Here is a 23,308-nt window from a genome sequence, read left to right as displayed (position 1 = left end):
GAGGCCACATATTCCTTGGAAAGTAAAACTCTAAACAGGGTAGAGGAGCAGAGGTAATTAGGAGCACAGACACACAAATCACTAAAAGTAGCGACTCAAGTTAATAAGGCCATTAAAAAAAGAAAAGCAAGCACTGGGGTTCATTTCTAGAGGGATAGAATTGAAAAGCAGAGAAGTTATATTAATTTTGTACAGAACCTTGTTAGACCACACTTGAAGTACCGCAAACAGTTCTGGTCTCCACACTATAAAAAGGATATCGAGGCCCTGGAGAAGGTGCAAAAAAGGTTTACTAGGATGATACCAGAAATGAGAGGTTATACCTATCAGGAAAGATTAAGTAGGCTAGGGTTCTTTTCTCTAGAAAAGAAAAGACTGAGGGCTGACCTGATAGAGGTCTTTAAGATTATGAAAGGGTTTGATAGGGTAGACGTAGAGAAGATGTTTCCACTTGTGGGGGAGACCAGAACTAGGGACCAAAAATATAAGATAGTCACTAACAAATCCAATAGGGAATTCAGGAGAAACTTCTTCACCCAGAGAGTGGTAAGAATGTGGAACTCGTTAGGACAAGGAGTAGTTAAGGCGACTAGCATAGATGCATTTAAGGGGAAGCTAGATAAACACATGAGGGAGAAGGGAATAGAAAGATATGTTGATACGGTTAAATGAAGAAGGGTGGGAGGAGGCTCATGTGAAGCATAAACACTGGCATGGACCTGTTGAGCCAAATGGCTTGTTTCTATGCTGTACATTCTTTGCAATTCTTTGTAAAAGAAGTAAAATTTGGCAAGGGACCATTAATAAGGGGATTTAAATATTTAAATGAGGCTGCAAATACATCTGCATAGTCTCAGTTTTTGCCCCAAAATCACCTGTCAGAAAACTAGGCATCCCATGAATTGGTAGCGCAGTGACAGATACCAAACCAGTGTTAATCTAGCTTCCCTTAAATGCATCTATGCTAGTCATCTCAATTACTCCTTGTGGTAGCGTGTTCCACATTCTAACTACTCTCTGGATAAAGAAGTTTCTCCTGAATTCCCTGTTGGATTTCTTAGTGACTATCTTATATTTATGGCCCCTAGTTCTGGTCTCCCCCACAAGTGGAAACATCTTCTCTACATCTACCCTATCAAACCCTTTCATAATCTTAAAGACCTCTATTTCTGGTATCATCCTAGTAAATCTTTTTTGCACCTTCTCCAGGGCCTCTGCAACCTTTTATAATATGGAGACCAGAACTGTTCACAGTACCCCAGTTGTGATCTAACCAAGGTTCTATACAAGTTTAATATAACTTCTCTGTTTTTCAATTCTATCCCTCTAGAAATGAACCCCAATGCTTGGTTTGCTTTTTTTATGGCCTTATTAAACTGCACCACTACTTTTAGTGATTTGTGTATCTGTACCCCCATAAGCCTCTACCCCATTTAGACTCTTATTATCCAAGCAGTATGTGGCCCCCTTATTCTTCCTATCAAAATGTAATACCTCACACTTATCTATATTGAAATTCATTTGCCAATTACATACCCATTCTGCAAGTTTATTAATATCTTCCTGTGTTTTGTCGCAGTCCTCCTCGGTATTAACTATACCCCCAATTTGGTGTTGTCCGCAAATTTTGAAATTGTATTTCCTATTCCCAAGACCAAATCGTTTATGCAAATGCTGAACAACAGTGGTCCCAGCACCGATCCTTGTGGAACACCACTTCCCACCTTTTACCAGTTTGAGTAACTACCTTTAACCACTACTCTCCATTTTCTGTTTTGTAGCCAGCTTGCTATCCATTCTGCTACTTGTCCTCTGACTCCACGTGCTCTGACCTTAGTTATGAGTCTACTATGCGGTACCTTATCGAAGGCCTTTTGAAAATCCAAATATATTACATCTACTGCATTGCCCTTGTCTACCCTTTCTGTTACTTCTTCAAAGAATTCAATATGGATGGTCAAGCATGACCTTCCCTTTTCCAATCCATGCTGACTATTCTTTATTATTTTTTTGGTTTCTGGATGTTTTTCTATTAAATCTTTGACTAAGGATACCATTATCTTTGCTACCAGCGATGTTATGCTAATTTGTCTACAGTTCCCTGGACTGTTTCTATCTTCCTTTTTAAATAAAGGAATTACATTAGCTGTCTGCCAGTCCTCTGGCTCTATTCCCTTTTCTAATGAATTTTTATATACATGTAATAGTGCCTCTGCTATCTCTTCCCTAACTTCTTTTAATATGCACGGGTGCAATCCATCCAGATTAGGGGTTTTATCCTCTCTAAGTTTGATTAGTTTATCGATTATCACCCCCATTTCTATCTTAAATGTCTTTATATCTTTTTTGATCTCTTCTTCTAATGTCATGCCCACCATGTTAGTCTCCCTGGTAAATACTGAGGCAAAATAATTATTTAATATTTCTGCCATTACCTGTGAGTTTATCATGTGTATCCCTTAGTGGCCCTATCCCTATCCTGATTTTTCTTGTTATTTATGTGTCTGTAGAATACTTTACTATTTCTTTTTATATTCCTTGATAATTTAATTTTGTAGTTTCTCTTTGCCTTCCTAATTGTTTTTTTTAACTTCTTTCCTAACTTTATCGTTTTCCCTTTTGTCATCTTCTTTGTTGTCTATATACTCAGTATATGCCTTTTTCTTTAGTTTCAATTTTGCCCTTATTTCTTTATTCATCCATGGTGTATCATTACTGGCTAGTTTGTTCTTGCTTTTTAGTGGAATATAATTCTCCTGGTCTCTTTCGATCACTGTTTTAAATGTTTCCCGCTGCTGTTCTATTTATCAGTAAATTTTTCCAGTTTATTTTCCCTAGTTCTATTCTCATCTGCTGAAAATCAGCCTTTTTTCCAATTTATTACTTTGGTCTTTGTCTTACCTGTGTCCTTCTCAATCTTTATCTTAAACCTTATTATGTTGTGATCGCTATTGCCTAGATGTTGCCCTACACTTACTTCTCTTATCTGTTCTGCTTGTGTGAGGTACTGAAGAGCACAGGAACCCATAGAAGCATATCCTGCATGAAAAAAACTTAAGGGTGGGAGCAGCAGGGAATGTTGGCAAAAAAAAAAGTAGGGGAAAAATTATCCATTATTACACAGCATGACATTCTGCATGTATAAGTTAATCAACAAATAAAGGGAAATCGTCTCACAGAATTTTATTTTTTCAATTCATTCATTTGGGAATTAAATATGCAAAAAGACGTAAAGCTTAGGGTCACAAGGTTGTTTAACATTTGCAGTAGTTAGGATAATTAACTGTATGCGCAAAATTTACATTTGGAATTAAATATGAAAAAGCTGAATGCCTGGAATTTCCTCAAGGGGTTGGGGGTTGTCCCAATCAGCTGTCGTAATTTCAGCGGAAACCCTGGATGGACGAGTAAATGGTGTTTCCGCCGAACTTCCGTGGAAGTTATGGTGGCTGATCAGGAGAAGCTTCAGGAAAATTCTCGGTGGTAAAGCTTAGGGTCACAAGTTTGGTTAACATTTGAAATTAATTGTATGTATAAGGCTTTTGGCATGCATTTTTGTCGGAAAAGCCTGGACAAACTTTAATTGATGGCGAGTAATCGAGTATGGATGAAGCACAATGCCACCTGGATGTGAGTGGGTGGACTACTGTAATCAACAAGCTACAGTGACATAAGGCACATTACTATAAATGTGCTATAATGACAGCAGATTGGGAAACAAGCAATAAGTCATGCTGTACTCACTGCAATCACACCGAGTTGCTGGTAACAAAATAGGCAGAAGAGAGACATCTAACAGTTGGAAAATAATTCAGTATTTTCTAACCCCGAATTTTTCTTCTTGTAATTTGCATTTCATTATGATCTTTCTGTGAGGTTGCAATAAACTTGCTACCAGAATACAAAAAGGTGCATAAAACTCAAGGATCTGCATCTTTTATTGGTACTTTGGCATTCGAATAAATTGCATCTCGACCCAGAAACCAGTATGAAATGGTGTTTGCGCTGAAGAGCGAAACAGTGTTATTTTGTTTGTGATGTATGTGCTGGCAGTCATAGCATACACTGTCCACATGGGTCATGGCAAGTACCACAGTGAAGCAGCAAAAAAAGCACAGAAACAAGTGTTTTAATCTTTGCTTAGCCAGTAGGGAAATAAAATAAACCATGCAGTAGTTTTATTAAAAGAAGTAAACAGAGGCACATTGAATGTAACACTAAAACACTGTGGGGCACAGATTCACCTCTGTGATGTCTCATGTGATGAGTTCCTGATCTCAGTCAGGAAGTCTAGGGCTGTCAAGCAACTCAGACTTTTTTTTAGTAAGTTTTTTATGTTCAGCGTGGACTGCTTCTTGATGATACAAATGCCTGAAAAGTTGCTTTGCCTTTTTTTGGTTGTTATATTAAGTCCTTTTATTTTTGTGTAGTTCATTATGAATTACACAAAAATGGTCTTTATTTCTCCACAATAAGTCAGCCATGTCTTTGTCTTTGGGTTAGAAGAGCAACAAGCTATTGTAATTTCACAGAAGAACAAAGTCGCTGTCCAACACTAAGGAATGTGGTGTGCCTGAGAAAAACTTGGAAACAAAAAATGAGCAGCAAAATCCCCTGTAGAGAACAATTACTGAAAGACACTCATAAGTGTACAAATGCCTTGCACATTTAGGATGATGTGACCATTCAGTTGATTAGACTTCCACTGCTGCCCCTTCCCATGAAGCAGATGGAATACTGGGAATCTGCCCTGCAGTATCTAAGAGGAAATGTGTAATGATAGTTTTTTCTTCCCTCAGAGATGAAGCATTCCACAACCACATAAGTCTGCACTGTACAAATTGGTCCTCTACTGGAGCAATGCACTACCGAGGCATCACTCCAGCTTAAAGTCCAACAATCTACCTTTAGACTAAGCTATGCTCAATATTATTAAAATGTAGTTTATGTAAATATGTGTAACTTAATCACAAAGTTATAAAAATATGATGCTATTCAGATGTATCCTACAAGAACACACATTATTCCACATGTCTTCAACTGGTAACAACCCTGTGTTTTTCCTCAGTGAAATTAAATTGTGCTGACATTAGATAACATGAAACCCTTCAATTACAGACATGCCATGACATCTTGTATCTCTCAAGGCTTTCTCATGAGCAGAAATTATCAAATCACTACACATCTCAATAACTAATAAATTGCTTCAGCGAACAATCACGAGGAAAGAAAAAAATATTTTTGCGTGCTCTAATTATTCAGATGGCAGTCATTAAGGAGAACTGTATTTCATAAAGAAGGTAAATCAACAAGGAATGGACAAACTTATAAACACAGTCTACTCAATTGGTAGAAAAGGCTTATTTATTGCTTTTGCAAGCATTATCTTTGGTGGCAATGTGTATATCAAAGGTTGACCAGAGGGAAGAGTCTAATGAGATTTGATATATAGCCTCAATAACCAATCAATTGGCTAATAGGGAGTTAAAGTGAATAATTAAAATGCAGAATTTTACTTCCCAAAACATGCATGTGTAACATCACTTGTTTTAGAAACCAATGCCCAGTGTGTATGTGAGGGTGACTTGGCCAGCACAAATGGGGAGGAGTTATTCAGTATGTATCACTCATACTGGTCAGATAACTACAATGGAGCTTTGTACAGTCTTGCTGGTGAGTATAACTTGATTTTATTTATACTGAATGCTCACATCTGTACAAATGCTCAATTCATCATCTTACACTCTGTGATCATTTTCATGTGATCCCAAAATCTTTTTTCTGATTCATTAGCCTAGGCTTTCTGACAAAGGATGTAAGGAGAACGAGGGAGAAAGTAAGATGGAGGGGGAAAGGGAGGGCAGTAGAGGTGGGAATGGGGAAAGGGAGAGGAGGGAGGGGGAGGAGATGGGAGAGGAGCGAGGGTAAGAGGGAGGGAAGGACAGGGAGGAAGGAGGAGGAGAGTGAGAGGAAGGTGGGAGAAGGGAAGGGAAAGGAGGGAGTGGAGGGAGAGTAAGGGAGAGAGGGATAGAGATGCAAGGGGGAGGAGAAGGGAAGCAGAGAACAGAAGAGGAGGAAAGGGGCAGGAGGGATGGGAGGGGAACAAGGGAGAGGAGGGAAGGGGAGGGAGGGAATCGGAGAGGGGGAGGGAAGAAAAACAGGGAGGGGAAGGAAAGAGAAAAGGGAGGGAGGCAGGGAGAGGTGAGAAGAGAAGTGAGAAGGAGGAAGGAAGGATATTGGAATAGGAGAGGGGGGGGAGGGAGAGAAGAGGAAAGGGGCGAGAGGGAGAAGGGAAGTGGACAAGGAGGGAAAAGAGGATAGAGGGGAATTTCTGATCAGTGAAGTGGTTTAGAATGGGCTTTCCATTGGATGTGTGAATATCTTAATTTACTTTTGTCCCATAATTGTTTTCAGTGCTCAGCAGAGGGGTTCATGTGGTTATTGGCTTCTGGTTTTAATTTGCTTCTGTTTATTCATGGTGGGGGGGGGGTGTTAATTTTATGCATTTCTTACATATTTGGTTCAATGAGGGCAACTATTCTTCATGTTGCAAGGGTGAATTTTAGTGCATTTCTTTGCCCAATCAAGCATTTCAGCTCAGTGGCGTCTGGGGGTTTAGTAAGTTTCTCCGAGCTCGCTATTGGAAATGGGGTGGAGGAGAGACGCATTAATCCATTGGGCATTCGACCACCGCTTCAGCTAGCTTACTGGATCAGGATTCCATGACGCCTCAGTACAAGCAAAGCATTGATAGAAACTTCCATGCGAGGCCCACACTAACATTTCGGCCATTCTATGTATTGAAGCACAGTTCAAGTTGCTGATAAGTTCAGGAGCATTTAAGTTTTTTTTTGCCACCTGATATATCAGGTTGTTGATTCACTGTTTCAGCATGCGTTAGTTTGAAACAGTCCTTCAGACATGGGAAATTTGTGTTCCTTGTGGCCAGTAAAGTGTGCTATCTGACTTCTTGGTTGTTTTGTTATTTTATTTCTGTTTTGGGGGGACTCAGAGCAATCATTACCTTTATGCTCCTTTATCAAGATGTCCACTGTGCTTGAATGAGTTGACTGCTGCAGTGCCACCTAGTGGCCACAGTTAGAAATTACACCCATATTTCTCAGAAGAGGCTCATGATTGGTTGATTGATGCTCACGTAATGTTAGGTGAATTATATAGAATCTACAGCATAGAAACAGGCCATTCAGCCCAACTGGTCTATGCTGGAATTTATACTCCAAACAAGCCTCCTCCCACTCTAATTACCTCTTCACAGCCTACCCTCATGTATCCCTCTATTCCCTACTCCCTCATGTATGCATCAAACCTCCCCTTAAATGCATCAGTGCTATCTGCCTCAACCACTCTATGTGGCAGCAAGTTCCACATTGTCACCACTCTCTGTGTAAAGAAATTTATCCTAAATTGTTTATTTGATCTGTTAGTGGCTATTTTATGTTTATAACATCTTGTAATTTTTTTTGCATTTTCTTCAGTGTTTCAATATCCTTTTTGTAGTATGGAGACCTGAACTGCACACAGCACTCCAAGTGCGGTCTAACCAAGGTGGATGGCTGCTTAAGTTAATGAGTCCCATAACATTACTCCAACAGCACCACCTTTGGGTCAATACCATTGTAGTGTTGCAACATTTATATGTTTATCATGTATAATAGATTATACAGTATTATAATATTTAAATGCAGCCTTCGCTTCTAATGGGCAAGAGCACCGTAGGTGCGCTAAGAGTCAGAGCAAAGATATCATGCAGCGCAAAAGTGACAGAGGTTTGTCAAGAAAGATCTCTGCTCTAGTTTCCAGCTCCCCAGCACCTGTCCCACATTAGCAACTGCGGCCATGTGGAATTGGAATTCTACCTTCGATGCTGCTCCCATTTCTGGAGCACTTTGTCACCTTTCCACTATCATTCATTATATACGAAAAAGCTTATTATTTGAAAGGTAATTTTTCTCTAACCTCCAGCCTCCAATCTCATTCCCTCCATCATAAATTTTCTTATTTTTCTCGATTACATCAATACTAATATGATCATTGCTTCTTTGAATCCTACACTGTCTTCCTTAATCTGGAAATCAAGACTAATTGGGGTGATTTTGAACTTTTGCCCAAAGCAGGTGTGGAGTCGACAGTGTGTCCATGGGGCCTGTCCACTGGATTCAGCAGGAGGCCCAAACCGTTTTCAAGTTCGGGCCTCATTAGAATACAGTTGGTGAGCTGCCAAGAGTTCGAAGTGCAATAGTGGACAGCTTACCAAACCAGGGGGCAGGAAATCCGGCAGCTCCATGAACAAGGCATACCAGAAGTCAGCAGTACAGGGAGGGGGAGGATCACTACCAACACCTGGCAGTGGACCACAGTATTATTATGGGGACTGGATAAGCATTGCTGCTCCTCCTAGCCTCACGCAAATTGCCCCCAAAAATGTTTCAGGCCGATTTTGGAGCAGCCTCCAGCGATCCCTTTGAGAACAGCTTTTAGGCCACTTATCTCCTGATAGAAATGGGCGGAGCGTGCTCAGCGCACGACACACCCATTTGCACTTGAAAACTGCAAATGGAGTCCTACAGCAGTGTAGGGCTCTGATTTGCATTATGCAAGCAGCGTTTGCTTGTTTTGGACAGGGATGCTGGCACCCATTTACAGGTCCACCCGAAATCGCATCAGGCAGACCTTGGGCGACCATTGTTTCCTCGCCAGTTTCAATGGCCGGATGCCTCATAAATAGGGAAGTTGAACAATGGATGCCTCCATTGTATCATTTCCTACTCTAACTCATTCTCTTCCAGGACAACAACAACAACTTGCATTTATATCGCGCCTTTAACATAGTAAAACATCCCAAGGCACTTCACAGGAGCGTTATCAAACAGAATTTGACACCAGCCACATAAAGAGATATTAGGACAGGTGACAGAGGTAGGTTTTAAGGAGCTTCTTAAAGGAGGAGAGAGAGGTAGAGAGGTGGAAAGGTTTAGGGAGGGAATTCCAGAGCTTAGGGCTGAAGCAGCTGAAGGCACGGCCGCCAATGGTGGAGCAATTAAAATCAGGGATGCGCAAGAGGCTAGAATTGGAGGAGCACAGAAATCTCGGAGAGTTGTAGGACTGGAGGAGGTTACAGAGATAGGGAGGGGCGAGGCCATGGAGGGATTTGAAAACAAGGATGAGAATTTTAAACATCAACTGTGGAAGTCCTTACCTCCCTCCTACAGGTTTTACAGGTTTTTGAATCCCAAGCTTGGTATTACCTACTACTTGATTTATATTTGTTTCTTTCCTACATTTTTCAATCTTAAGCCTAAACTTATGAGCCTTGGCCCAATAAAAAAGGCACTGTGCCGTATCAAAAGTTATGTCCATTAATCAACACCCCATGTTTTCTGTAAATGCAAGTTATTTTTTAGTCAAACACCAATCCAATTAATTACTTCACCTTTCATTTCTCGAGACCTTACTTTTCATAAAGGTTTCTTTGAGGAACATTGTCAAGTGCTTTTTAAGAGTCCTATGATTTAATATCCTTTAACATTTAATTTATGCTAAGGTAAGCAATGTACATGCAACATACTAACTGATGTTGCTGAAATTACTCCACTTATATAACGTCAAAAACATGGCACCCAATTGCAATATGTCAGATGGGGGTGCTGGGACACCTGGCTTTCTTTGAAAATCTTTTTTGTCCAATTTTTAAGCTGCACCATGCTACAAAGAACGCCCACACTGTAAATGGATCTTAATATAGCCACTTGAAAGGCCTCCAGGATATAAGCAGAAGGAGGGGTGGCAACTGGGCTGCAGACAGACACATTAATTCATCAACATGAATTCAATTGTGCAGCTGACCAGCGATTATACTTAACTCTTAATTTGAAGAATCAGCAATGATATCCACCAGAAAGCTGTTTTATTTATGCCAAATTGCCTAAATCATTGATATTATAGTAGGAAATGTGAGCTGAATCATCTAATTTTTACTATGATTTAGTTCCTCTGCATCAGTAATAAACCAGCTATGAGATTCATCATCCATTAACTGGTCATCTTAAAAAATCCAGCATATATTCAAGGCACAATGGGGATAATTTTGACTTTGGACGATAGTGTAAAAAGCTTGATATTGACTCACCACCCGTTAAAGACCTCTGCTGATTTTCATTTCCATTGAAGTTACTGGAAACTAAAATCAGGCAAGGTGTTCAATGAGTGATGAGGCGATTGCTTGCATTTTATATGATCGTCCAAAGTCAAAATTACCCCAATGTTGCAGTCTTAAAAATAAAGCTGAACGTTTTGAATAATCTGCATTCTTGATAGATGGAATATTAATTGGTTCTTCCTACTATTCCTCATAATTCAAAGTCATATTCTATTATCCAATAGTTCAAATTAAGCAACGTAAATAACATCACTAAATAGGGCTCAGAATAAATTTGAATTATCATGTTGTTTAACTCCCACCAAAACTCTGTACCCTGGCCCTCCTCCCTACCCCTCCTAGGGTGAACCCAATGGTATATGACCTCGATGTCCTGTTCACTTTGAATTCAGCTTCACATGCCAAATGTTATCCATCATCAAAACTGCCTTTTTCCACCTCCACATGTTGCCTACCTCTGTCCTTACCTCCATTATTGCTGAAATCTTCATCTGTGCCTTCATCACTTCAAGATATAATTTCAATGCTATCGATTCTTTGGCCTATCATGCTGTAGCCAAATAAACTCCAAATAATTCAAAACTCTGCTATCCACATCCTATACCACGCTAAGTCCCACTCCATTATCACCCCTATCACTATCCTATTTACAACATCCCATCTAGTCTATATGATTATACCACTCCATTATTTGTGAAAGCATATTATCAGCAAAACAAAAATGTCTATCTGTTGTTTTTTTCCCAATATACGGAAACATAGATAGACAAATACAGAACTGTGAAAGACTCTGTAATCCATCCAGCCGGTCCCAGGAATTAATACCCCTTAATAGCCCACTCCCTCAAATGCTTTTTACATGCTATCTGCCTCCATTGCTTCCCCGGGGAAGTTATTGGAATCTATAATTAAGGAAAGGGTGACTGAGCACTATGAGAAATTTGAGCTGATTAGAGAGAGCCAGCATGGATTTGTAAAGGGTAGGTCATGTCTAACGAACCTAATTACATTTTTTGAGGAAGTAACTAAAGTAGTAGACAGTGGAATGTCTATGGATGTAGTTTATATGGACTTCCAGAAGGCATTCGATAAGGTTCCACATAAGAGACTGTTAGATAAAATTAAAGCTCATGGAATTAAAGGCAATTTATTGACCTCGTTCGGAGATTGGTTAGGTGGTAGAAGTCAGGGAGTAGAGACTTGGAAGGAAGTGACTAGTGGTGTCCCTTAAGGATCAGTGCTGGGGCCTCAACTATTCACTATATTTATTAGTGACTTAAATAACACAATAGAAAGCCAAGTTTTCCGATGACACAAAGATTGGTGGCATAGTAAGTATTCTAGACGGGAGCATAAAATTACAAAGAGGCACTGATAGATTAAGTGAGTGGGCAAAGATGTGGCAGATGGATTCCAACACAGGTAAGTGTGAGGTCATCCATTTTGGACCAAAAAAGGGTAGATCTGAGTATTTTCTAAATGGTGAAAAGCTAAGAACAGTGGAGGTCCAAAGAGATTTAAGGATCCATGTACACAGAACACTAAATGTAGTGATCAGGTTAAAAAAAATCAAAAAGGCTAATGGAATGTTAGTCTTTATATCTAGAGGGCTAGAATATAAAGGGGAGGAAGTTTTGCTACAGCTATACATAGCCCTAGTTAGTCCACAACTGAAGTACTGTGTACCGTTCTGGGCACCACACCAAAGAAAGGATATATTGGCCTTGGACAGAGTGCAGTGCAGATTCACCGAAATGTTACCAGGGCTCCAAGGGTTAAATTATGAGGAAAGATTAAATAGACTAGGCTTGTGATGGGAATATAGATGGTTAAGGGGTAATTTGAATGAGGATTTTAGGATTTTGAAAGGAATTGATAGGATAGATAGAGAGAAACTTTTTCTGCTCGTGGGAGAGTCTAGGACATAACCTTAAAATCAGAGCCAGGCCATTTAGGAGAGAAGTTTGGAAACACTTCTTCACACAAAGGGTGGTGGAAGTATGGAACCGTCTCCACCAAAAAGCAGTCGATGTTAGGTCAATTATTCATTTTAAACCTGAGATCGATAGATTTTTGCTAGCCAAGGGTATTAAGGGATTATGGAGCCAAGGTGGCTGGATGGAGTTAGGATACAGGCCAGACATGATCTCAGTGAATGGCAGAACAGGCGTGAGGGGCTACTCCTATTCCTATGTTCCCAAGTGCAATCTATGCTATTACCACCCTCTTTGTAAAGTAGTTTACCCTGAATTGTTTCTTCAGTTTTCCTCTTCTAAGCTAAAGTCCATGTTCCCCGGTTCTGGTTTTTGTATAAACACACACAAAGGTTTCAGTTCCAAAGGCTAAACAATAGCATTAATCTGACCAGAGTACTAAACAATTATTTTGGCGTACCTTGGATGATCTGAAACAGAAAGCTGTGCTTTTTACATCAGCTTTTTCTTTGTCCATTAGAAGAAGGCCTTTCTCATCAATGAGGCTCAAGTACTTTCCCGTTGTAACATGTCTCAGTCTGAACGGCTGACCCCATCTGATATGGCTTCCACTCCATCTGCAAGGAGAAGTCAATTAGAACTAAATAATAACTATTGAATATAATGGGGTAGAGTTTCCACTTTGGGCGCAATCGGGAAATTGCGCCCAAAATGCGTCTGAAATTGCAATGATTAGGTTACAGTTCAAGTTTCTGCTAAAATGCATTTGCATAATCACAAACATAAAATCTTTCATGAACCAGGACAATTGGGCAGCGTGATAGAACATAATAATTTCTTTTTATGTCTTCGCATTAAAAAATATTCATTGATATATTTAAAAGTGGTAATCTGGTGCAATTTTATTAATACAGCTGCAAATGGGCTAACCACAAAAAATAAGCATTTTTAATAAGAGTGTCTAGTCCTACACCTGTGAGTAACCTGATTTTAAATCACTGAAAATGACTTAAAGAAAACTATACTGAACCATTTAATAGTTTCATTGGTGTACACTAGTCAGTTTCTTAGTAAATTAAATATTTTTTGATATGTAAAATGTTTTAAAACGTGCCAACTAGTGCCTGTGCACCTAAGAAAATTAGCACAATTTGAAGAGCCTTCCCGAACCAGCGCAATCAGTGGAATCTCGCAATGTCGGCCTGGGGGCGGGGCCAGTGTTGTGGGCGGGGCCTGATCCGAGCGAAATTGAATCTCAAACCAGCATAAAAGATCAGGGAAAACCTTAAAATAAATGGTTTTGGGCGTAACTCACCTACATTTAAAATTGCCCGATCTTTTGCACTGGTTCGACCGTTTGCGCTGGAATCTGGGTGCAAAACTAGCGGAAACTCTATCCCAAAATGTTGTCTAGACTAGGCTTGAGTATAGAAGATTAAAGGGTGATCTAACTGAGGTGTTTAAGATGATTAAAGGATTCGATAGAGTGGCTGGAAAGAAACTATTTCCTCTAATGGGAGAGTTCAGAATAAGGGGGCATAACCATAAAATTAGAGCTAGGCTTTTCAGGGATGATATCAGGAAGCACTTCTTCACACAAAGGCTAGTAGAAATCTGGAACCCTCTCCCCCAAAAAGCTGTTGAGGCTAGGTCAATTCAAAATTTCAAAACTGAGATTGATAGATTTTTGTTAGGTAAGGGTATTGAGGGATATTGAACCAAGGCGGGTAAATAGAGTTGAGATATAGATCAGCCATGATCTAACTGAACGGCAGAACAAGCTTGAGGGGCTTAAAGGCCTACTCCTGTCCCTATGATCCTAAGTCAGTGAAGGGACAAACAAAACCCAGTAAAATAAGAATGAAACATATGCAATTCACTGCACATCAACAGTTAGTAACCTGTATGATTTACCATCACTGTTGCTGATGGTGCTAAGAGGACTTGTTCCCTGTAGCACAAAGATGACATTTTATATAGTTCTCTTTCATATCAGTTAATCACACCATTGTAATATTTAAAGAAATACAGTACCCATCACTTAAACCGCCTACGTTTAAATTGGGCAATCACTTAAATCGGCCCAAAAGCTCTAACCATTTTCCATTCCTATTATGGTCAATTACAAAGTTGCCACTTACAGCATGTTAAGCGATCCGTGTATTTCAGGCAGAAACAGATGTTCACTCAGTAGTTTGCACCTCCACATGTACACTGACATTACCCAGCTCTACCTCACCACCACCACACTCTACCCCTCCAGTGCCTCTGATTTTTCACACTGCTTATCCGCCATCCAGTATTGAATGAGTAGAAATTTCCTCCACTTAAATATTGTGAAGACCGAAGCCATTGTCTTCCGACCCCGCCACAAACTCCGTTCCCTAGCCACCAACTCCATCCCTCTCCCTAGCCACTGTCTGAGGCTGAACCAGACGGTTCGCAACCTTGGCATCCTATTTGACCCTGAGCTGAGCTTCCAACTCCACATCTTCTCCATCACCAAGACCACCAACTTCCACCTTTGTAACATCGCCTCTCTCTATCCACCCTATCAAATCCTTTAATCATCTTAAATACTTCAATTAGATCACCCCTTAATCTTCTACGTTCAAGGGAGTACAAGCCTAGTTTATGCAAACTGTCCTTATAACTTAATCCTTTTAGCCCAGGTACCATTCTGGTGAATCTGCACTGCACCCCCTCCAAGGCCAATATGTCCTACCTGAAGTGCGGTGCCCAGAACTGAATACAGTACTCCAGATGGGGTCTAACCAGAACACTGTACAGATGTAACATAACTTCCAACCCTTTGTATTCCAGAGGGAATTCCAGAGCTTAGAGTCTAGACAGCTGAAGGCACGGTCACCAATGTGGGCAAAGGAAATCGGGGATGCACAAGAGGCCAGAATTGGAGGAATGCAGAGTTCTCAGAGGGCTGGAGGAGGTTACAGAGATAGGGAGGAACATAGGAACAGGAGTAGGCCATTCAGCCCCTTGTGCCTGTTCCGTCATTCAATTAGATCATGGCTGATTTGTATCTTAACTCCATCTAGCCACCTTGGTCCCGTAACCCTTAATATCTTTGCCTAACAAAACTCTATGAATCTGTTTTGAAATTTTCAATTGACCGAGCCTCAACAGCTTTTTGGAGGAGTTCCAGATTTCCACTATCCTTTGTGTGAAGAAGTGCTTTCTGACATCGCTCCCGAACGGCCTGGCTCTAATTTCAAGGTTATGCCCCCTTGTTCTGGACTCTCCCACCAGAAGAAATAGTTTCTCTCTATCCACCCTATCAAATCCTTTAATCATCTTAAATACTTCAATTAGATCACCCTTTAATCTTCAATGTTCAAGGGAATACAAGCCTAGTTTATGCAAACTGTCCTTATAACTTAACCCTTTTAGCCCAGGTACCATTCTGGTGAATCTGCACTGCACCCCCTCCAAGGCCAATATATCCTTCCTGAGCTGCAGTGGCCAGAACTGAACAGTCCTCCAGATGGGGTCTAACCAGAACTCTGTACAGCTGTAACATAACTTCCAACCCTTTGTATTCCAGCCCTCTTGAGTTAAAGGCCAACATTCCATTAACCTTTTAAATTATTTTTTGTACCTGTCCACTAACTTTTTGTGATAAAGGAGGGATTTGAACACAAGGATGAGAATTTAAAATTTGAGGCTTTGCTGGACTGGGAGTCAACGTAGGTCAGTGAGCACAGGGGTGATGGGTGAACGGGACTTGCTGCAAGTCAGGATACGGGCAGCAGAGCTTTGGATGATTAAATCATAAGTGTATTGTGTGCCCACTGTTCTAAGGGCAGGCCCCAGTTTGGAGCCTTTTGCAACTGACAACTCAGTGAGCAGAGACCTCAATTCATTGTATTAGGAGGGCAGTGCTCTGAGACAGGCAGTCAGTCTCTGCTGTGCACTATTCAGCAGGTCACTGGATAGCAATTAATAGTGACTAATTTTTCCCTCCCTTATCAAGGGTAGCTGAAGCCAACTATAATACCCTCATTGTCTGGGCTTAGATCAGGTAGTGCATTTACTCAGAGTCACGAGCAGAGGCAGCAGATGTTACATAGAAATTACAACACGAAAACAGGCTGTTCAGCCCAACCACTGTGTTGGTGTTTATTCTCTACATGAGTTGTAGCCCTAATCCCCTGTGCCCATTCTGTTCGCATATCCGTTATCCCCTTTTCCTTCAACCACCTATCTACCCTATTCTTAAAAACTGACAGTCTCTGCTTCCATCACTAAGTCTAGTAGTGCATTTCACAGCCTCTCAACTCTGTAAGAAAGTTTCTCCTGATCTCTGTGCTAAATCTCCGACATTCATTATATATCTATGTCTCCTTGTTCTAGACCTCTCCCCAAATCACTGAAAGCAGTTTGTTTCTATCAATTCTCTCCCATTCCTTAATTTTAAATCCCTCTATCAAATCAACATACAATCTCCATATGGAAGCAGGCTCAATTTTTTCAAGTCTCTCTTTGTATTTGTATTTCCTTATTCCAGGCAGCATCCGAGTGAAACAAAAACAGAAAACGCCAGACACTCAGCATGTTCAGGCAGCTGTCGAGAAAATACAAGTCAGCTGATGTTTCAGGTACAAACCCTTCCTCAGAACTGAAAAATATTACAAATGAACAGCATTTAAGAAGGAACTGCCTGAACTGCTGAGTGTCTCCAGAATTTTCTGTTTTTGTTTTATATGTCCAGCATCTACAATATTTTGTTCAGTATGCTAGTGAATCTGAGCTGTACCTTCTCTATTGTCTCAACATCCTTCCTTTATCGTGTGTCCAAAAATGCACACAGTACTCCAATTGTGGTTTTAATGTCTTTATATAGGTGTTATTCTATTATTGATGATATATATTACAAACAGTGTACTTAATAGAGAGTCAGAAAACGAAATGAGATAGCTAGATAATAGGTCTGTAAACAATATTCAGATTTTGAATGAGAAGCAACCTCACGGAAATTTTTTCTCTAGTTGCTACGAGGGTGATTATCATGTGTGGCGTTATTTGGGACAGGTGGGACGCTGGGGGTGGCTCAATTGGTTTTCGTGATCGGGCCTCATTTAAATATGAGTGTTGGGCTGCCAACGCTAATCATGCTGCTTGTAGAAGACTCACTGTTTGGGAGGGCGGGAAATCCAGCAAGCCTTCTACTTCTTAAACTCAGCCTGTATCTATTAAAAGGGAGATAATGCTTTCATTGGTAGTGTGACAAAAAGGCGATTTGTGGAGCAGCAAGCACAACTTTGAAGCCTAGGGCACCCCAACTTCCTGATAGTATAGTGGAGGTACTTAGTGAAGAAGTCAGGACCAGAAAGGAGGTCCTGTTTCTTTCAGATGGCAAATGGGTGCTATGTTAAATAGCAGGCATGGAGAGAAGCGGTTGAGCAGATCAGTGCCAGCACCATCACTCTCAGGACCTGGCTAGTGTGCTGGAAAAGCCTGAATGACCTTACCAAGACTGCCAAAGTAAGACTTCTCCACATCTCTCTTATTCTGAATACAGCTCGGCAACACCACACTTTCCCCCCCAACATTACCAATCCTTCCCTCCTCCACTGCGCAAGCCTCTGCTCCAATCACAACAGGATACTTCGCTATAACTCCTTCTGCTTATACTCACACACTCAAAACCTGCTACAGCCCTCAAAACGGGCACTGTACTTTTATTTTGATTGAACTCGGATTAATTTTCACATTTCTGTTAAGTTCTTTGATACTTCACACTCTGTACACTTTCTTTCATCCAATGACTTTCCCCTCTTTGCCGCACTTGATGCTTCTTCCTCTCAGCGTGCGTACTATGCTAAGCCGCCTCACACATCTTCACAACCCTTTCCAAGGCCACACATTAAACCCACTCCCACTCTTCTTACAGGACTAGCTAGCACACAACAGAAGGGAGACCAGAAGAGCCGGGGGAGGTGCAACCACCTTGCAAACTCTCACTCCATTGGAGGAAGCCACCATCGATATCATTGGCAACGGGTGGACATGCAGTGTTGGAGATGACAAGGCTGGAAACCAGGCAAAGGAGGGTGTCTGCTCATTTTCCCATCCTTTATTCTACTTAACTCTCCAGCTTACATACACACACACACACACACACACACACGCTCAGCACGGTATCCTGGAGCTGCATTTCGCTGCCACTCATCTGCTACTGCTTACCTTTACCATTACATTTAAACCCTTGTCGCATTGCCCTTTTTCTAGGTCCTTCTCACAAGGGGAAGCATAACGATTTTTTGGGGCTATTTTCATCCTGCTATCACTCCATTCATGCCAAAACACAGGCGGTAGACAGACAAACATCTGTCCCTATGTGTCAGCAACATCATACAGATAGCAGAGGGATTTCCTCTGATTGATATTTCTAGCAAAATCATAATTGTGTTATTTAAGATCACTTTAGTCATAACAAAGATAAGAAATCTTCGCACCAAGTTTACAATGCTAGTTACACACAGCAAACAGAAGAAATCTTTCCCCTCCATTAGTTCTATTTGATCTGGTTATCAATGCTAAAGTCTGGAAGTGTCAGTAGACAATCCCTTTCAGAAACAAACTATGCAGATAATTTTCCTTTTGACATATTGAAAAGAGTTTCTTCTTTGTGTCTATGTGTGATAGTGTGTCATCCATCATTTACAACATTTCAGCTGTACTCTTTCCATTATGGAAACCATTCATCAATAACAAAAAGCACTGAGGTTTCAGCCTATAACTCTCTACAACTGCTGTCATGGCATTTTTATTAATTGCTTATTTAAACTTTGTTTATATTGTATAATTTTCCCATTTAACTGAACTCCTTCAACAGATCTCAAGTAGGGCTTCAGACCAAAAGGAAATTTTTTAAATTACATGTAATAAATTCTTAGCTTTGGTACCTGCTATATACCTTGTTTTCATCATATGGTTTGTTAAGACTGGCACATTTTCTATGATAACCTGGTCTCCAGTGCAGCTTTCCAAGTAACTTTGCAACAGGCTAGTCCTGTAGCTCATGGTCCATTGGATCATTGGTGTATTACACCGCAGAATGGCAGGAGTAAAAGTTGGCGGTAGTTTTAACCTCGGTGTTCTATTTGACCACGAGCTGAGTTTCTGACCCCATATCCTTTCTCTCCAAAGAATCGCTGGAATTTGCTTTAAATATTCAACTTCCCCTTCCCTTTCCTCAAAGATGGGAGGAGCCACAACTTCATCGTCACAGCCCAGTCCCTCAGGATTGTTGCTCAGTGCATATTCTGAATAGATCGACAAATTCCTGCATTTTCTCAAAACAGGAATTAAATCACCCATCAAATCAACCAACCAAGCAAACTGAGGTTTTTTTGTTTCTAACTGACACATTCAGAGCTTACTGCCAGCCATTTTCTGATCCCAGAAGTAAATGACACACTTTGATAATCTTAATTTTTTGTCAGCACTATTCATGAATCTATATACCTGGAATGAGGGACAATTTGGACAGGAGGGAAGAGACATCCAAGCCAGCAGTGAAGTATGTGCTGAATTTATCCCTATTTATGGTTAATCCAAATCCCTGGTTGTCATAAATCCAAGCAGCAAATTCCTGAGCTGCTGAGGAGCCAATTCCAGCCAATTGTACAGAAGAATTTTTGTACAACAATTGTTGTTTACTCTCCAATGTCATGTTAAGGTTTGTATTTTTTGGCCCTTTTCACCGTACCAGCTTTAACCTGGAAAATTGGGAGTAAATGTTAATTAACCTAAAAAAAAACACCCTAATTAGCAATAACACACCCAACATTAAGTCACTAATGATTGTTTGGGGACCCGTTGAAATTGGCATACCAGGCTAAAAACTCATTAACAGTAATGAAATAATATAAATATTAGCAATGTCACTCATTTAACTGATAAAACCTTTCATTTGTTACAACACCAAAAACAGTTAGTACAAGTCTGTTGCTTTGTAGTGAATTCATGTAAATAAACTCTATGGAGTCAATTTTAATTCTCTCCATCTGGTAGGAATGGGGCGGTAGTGCCCCAAAAATCATGGGGATACACTTACCACCCCATTCCTGCACTGTTCATGCCTGCTGCCATTTTTCAGAGGCCTCCACATGGGAGGCCCAGGCACCTGCCTGTTTCAGACAGGGGCCTAATTCTAACATGCTAATTGGGCTCCCATGATATACAGAGGACTCCAACAAAATTTTGAGGCATCAATGGGCGGAGTGTGCGCCATGCATGCTCCGCCCATTGGTACCAAGTGTTTAGCAGATTAATCAGCAGTCCTTAAAGGGACCAATGCAGACCCCTCCAAAACCAGGTACATTTCTGGTCTTTTAAAGATTTTTGTGGGGTCAGGAGCAGCATGAATGCAACTCCTGGCCCCACAAATATCCACTGCCGGCTCATCCCTCCCATGATTGCCTCTGTCCCCTTGCAGATAAGACTTATGATTCAACTCAGCTCTACAGACAATCCGTTAGATTTCCCACCCACCCCGATTAGCGAGCTGCCTGCGAATTGATTTTCAAAATGGCTTGAGATACATGCTGAGGACATCAGGCGGGCAGCACAATCACACTTTCCGGAATTAAAATCGACCCCTATTAGTTCTACATTACTTTTGAACATTTTCAAAATGACTTCAACTTTGAGTGATTGTCTATAAAATTATCTTTATTACATTTTAACCTTACAACTAAAAAATACATTTAAAAATATAATTTTTATTCAACTAAAGGAAAAGGTGATGAAGTTTGTTACTTACGCAACCCTCAGTGTCTCCAACCTCCACAGGGATCGAGCATGAATGGACACTGCTCCACCTTCATAATGAACTGTCCTAGATGGAAATTAGAAAGAGATGCAATTGAACCATGTCTTGGTTTTAATGTTGACTTGTCCCATAACATTACTCTAATCTAAATTATTATTTACAAATAAATCCTTGCAAAGATTCGAAACTATATATCTCCAAATTACATTGACAATAAAAAATAAAGAATTAGCTAATTTAAGTCTGAGGAGGAGTAGGTTTTCACTTACAAAGAATAGAACTTTTGGGTTCTTTCAAGATTAAAAATGAATGATTTTTGCCTTGTAAGTAACGTTTTACTCACTAATTTATTTTAAAATAATTTAAAGTAACACAGTATATCAATGATAGGATAATTCAAAGTTAACAAAAGCTGCAATAGCAAAAAATCCTATCTCTCTCCAGTATGTGAACTCCTTACTCATTTTTCCCAGGATTTTTTACTGCTCTTTGACTTCTTAGTTTAGTTAACACAGCCACTGTTGGGAGGGGTTTAAAAATTCCTCTGGTCACTGTAGCCTGCCGATTATTGCTACCGATATTAGCAAACACTTAATATTATCACATAATGTCAGCCTGTCCACTATTTTAGAGAAAGTGATAACTAACTTAAAATAATCAGATTAATTCCTGTGTCAGAATAATAGACAGTTCAATGTCATATCAAACATGTTAATTGTATGTTCGCCAAAACTGCCAACAGTAATTCCTGAGCTAATGTGCAGTGACATTACAAATCCCTTTGTGAAGATTTCTTTTGTTTGGTATTTCTAACAAATTTGTAACACATTCAATGCATTAATGACATTGCTGCACGTAGAGACCAGAGGAACTCTTAATCTTATCTGTTGTCTACATAATGTACAAATCTCATACTGGAGGAAGAATTGCTCTGGTTGTTACGTGTATCGGCATCATGAAAGAAATATAGAGCAACCCGAGCAATCCTTACCCCTTAGGGGCAGAAATTCCTCTGTGCAGCATTTTTAACAAATTAGCAAACACATTTGAATGAAATTCCCTTGTTCACTATTTTAACAAAATCTTTAGCTCATTTATTTTAAACGGATTCATTATTTTGTTACAATAGACAACAGAAAATTCTACAAATTTGTTAATGAACATTTAGGTTTAAAGATTCATTAACAACATGTTTAGTGAACATTTGGATGTTTATATTTCATTGTTGAGGATTACTTATTAAATAGAGCACTTGCATGTCAATTTCCTAACTAAACATTACTGTATCTAGAGCGAAAATGTTGCTGCATTGTCTGAAGCACGTATAAACATCATTGCACCATGCAAGGAGTATCTTTATTGCGCAGAGGTTCCCTTCAGCATTCTGGGTGACCCATTTCTATCAGCCAGCTTCACATATTGTCTCAAAGTAGGTCTATGTAAAATACTTTTACCCTGTATTAAAGACACATTTGACTTTAAAGCAAAGTCAACCTATCCTTGGATGTCAACAAGCTGAACTGGATTTTACTCTAGTGCTTGTGTATTTGAGATGTCGCTACACTTTTTGATTATGCTCCATAAACTTGAGCTCATCCGAAACTGCTTCTCGTATCCTAACCCATGACAAGTCCCGTTCACCCATCACCCTGTGCTCGCTGACCTACACTGGCTCCCAACCCACCAACGGCTTGATTTTAAAATTCTCGTATTCAAATCCCTCCATTGCCTCAGACCTTCCTATCTCTGTATTCTCCTCCAAACCTCCAAGAACTCTTTCTTCAACATTCCTCCAACTCTGTTCTCTTGTGCATCCCCCACTCCTATCACCCACCATTGGTGACTGTGCTTTCAATCGTCTAGGCCCTAAACTCTGGTATTCCCTCCCAAAACCTCGCAGTCTCTCCACCTCTCCTCCTTTAAGACCCTCTGTATAATCTGCACCTTTGACCAAGCTTTTAGTCACCCGTCCTATTATCTCCTTCTTTGGCTCGGTGTCAACTTCGTTCTGATTACACTCCTGTGAAGCAGCTTGGGACGTTAAAGGTGCTATATAAATGCAAGTTGTTGTTGTTATAAATTCTATTATAGACAGCATTTACTACATGTGGAAGCATAAAAGGATTGAATGCAGTTTGTTCCTCTAAGGTACGTCCTCTCTAAAAGAAACATTAAGAATATCTCAGAACTCCTATTTCGTATTGCAAACTTTTAAGAATATCATTTCAATTTTCTGCCCAGATATAAATTCAGCTTTACGTTAGTTGTTTACATATTTGCCATAGTTGTTTACCTCTGTGCATGGGTAAGTTGGAGGAGCTAAGCACTCTGAACATAACCAGTCTTCCCCAAGGACATGATAGCACCTGTAGCATGAGGAAATCTGTACCTAGTAGGCGA

The 23,308-nt window shown here is 40.2% G+C and overlaps 1 protein-coding gene across 1 annotated transcript in view; it reads right to left on the bottom strand.

Annotated features, from left to right (window-relative positions):
* ryr2a (ryanodine receptor 2a (cardiac)) overlaps positions 1-23,308 on the bottom strand; it is a 471,729-nt gene that overhangs the window by 352,655 nt on the left and 95,766 nt on the right. The window contains exons 13-14 of the mRNA XM_067988444.1: positions 20,900-20,974; positions 12,572-12,728 (exon numbers count right to left, since the gene is read on the bottom strand). Coding sequence (XP_067844545.1) covers positions 12,572-12,728; positions 20,900-20,974 — 232 coding nt within the window. The remainder of the gene's footprint in view (positions 1-12,571; positions 12,729-20,899; positions 20,975-23,308) is intronic.

Source organism: Heptranchias perlo, chromosome 8, assembly GCF_035084215.1.
Source record: "Heptranchias perlo isolate sHepPer1 chromosome 8, sHepPer1.hap1, whole genome shotgun sequence".
In the NCBI taxonomy this organism is placed as follows: domain Eukaryota; kingdom Metazoa; phylum Chordata; class Chondrichthyes; order Hexanchiformes; family Hexanchidae; genus Heptranchias; species Heptranchias perlo.
The sequence above is the reverse complement of the archived record's forward strand: the minus strand, read 5'-3'. Positions and strand labels throughout refer to the sequence as shown.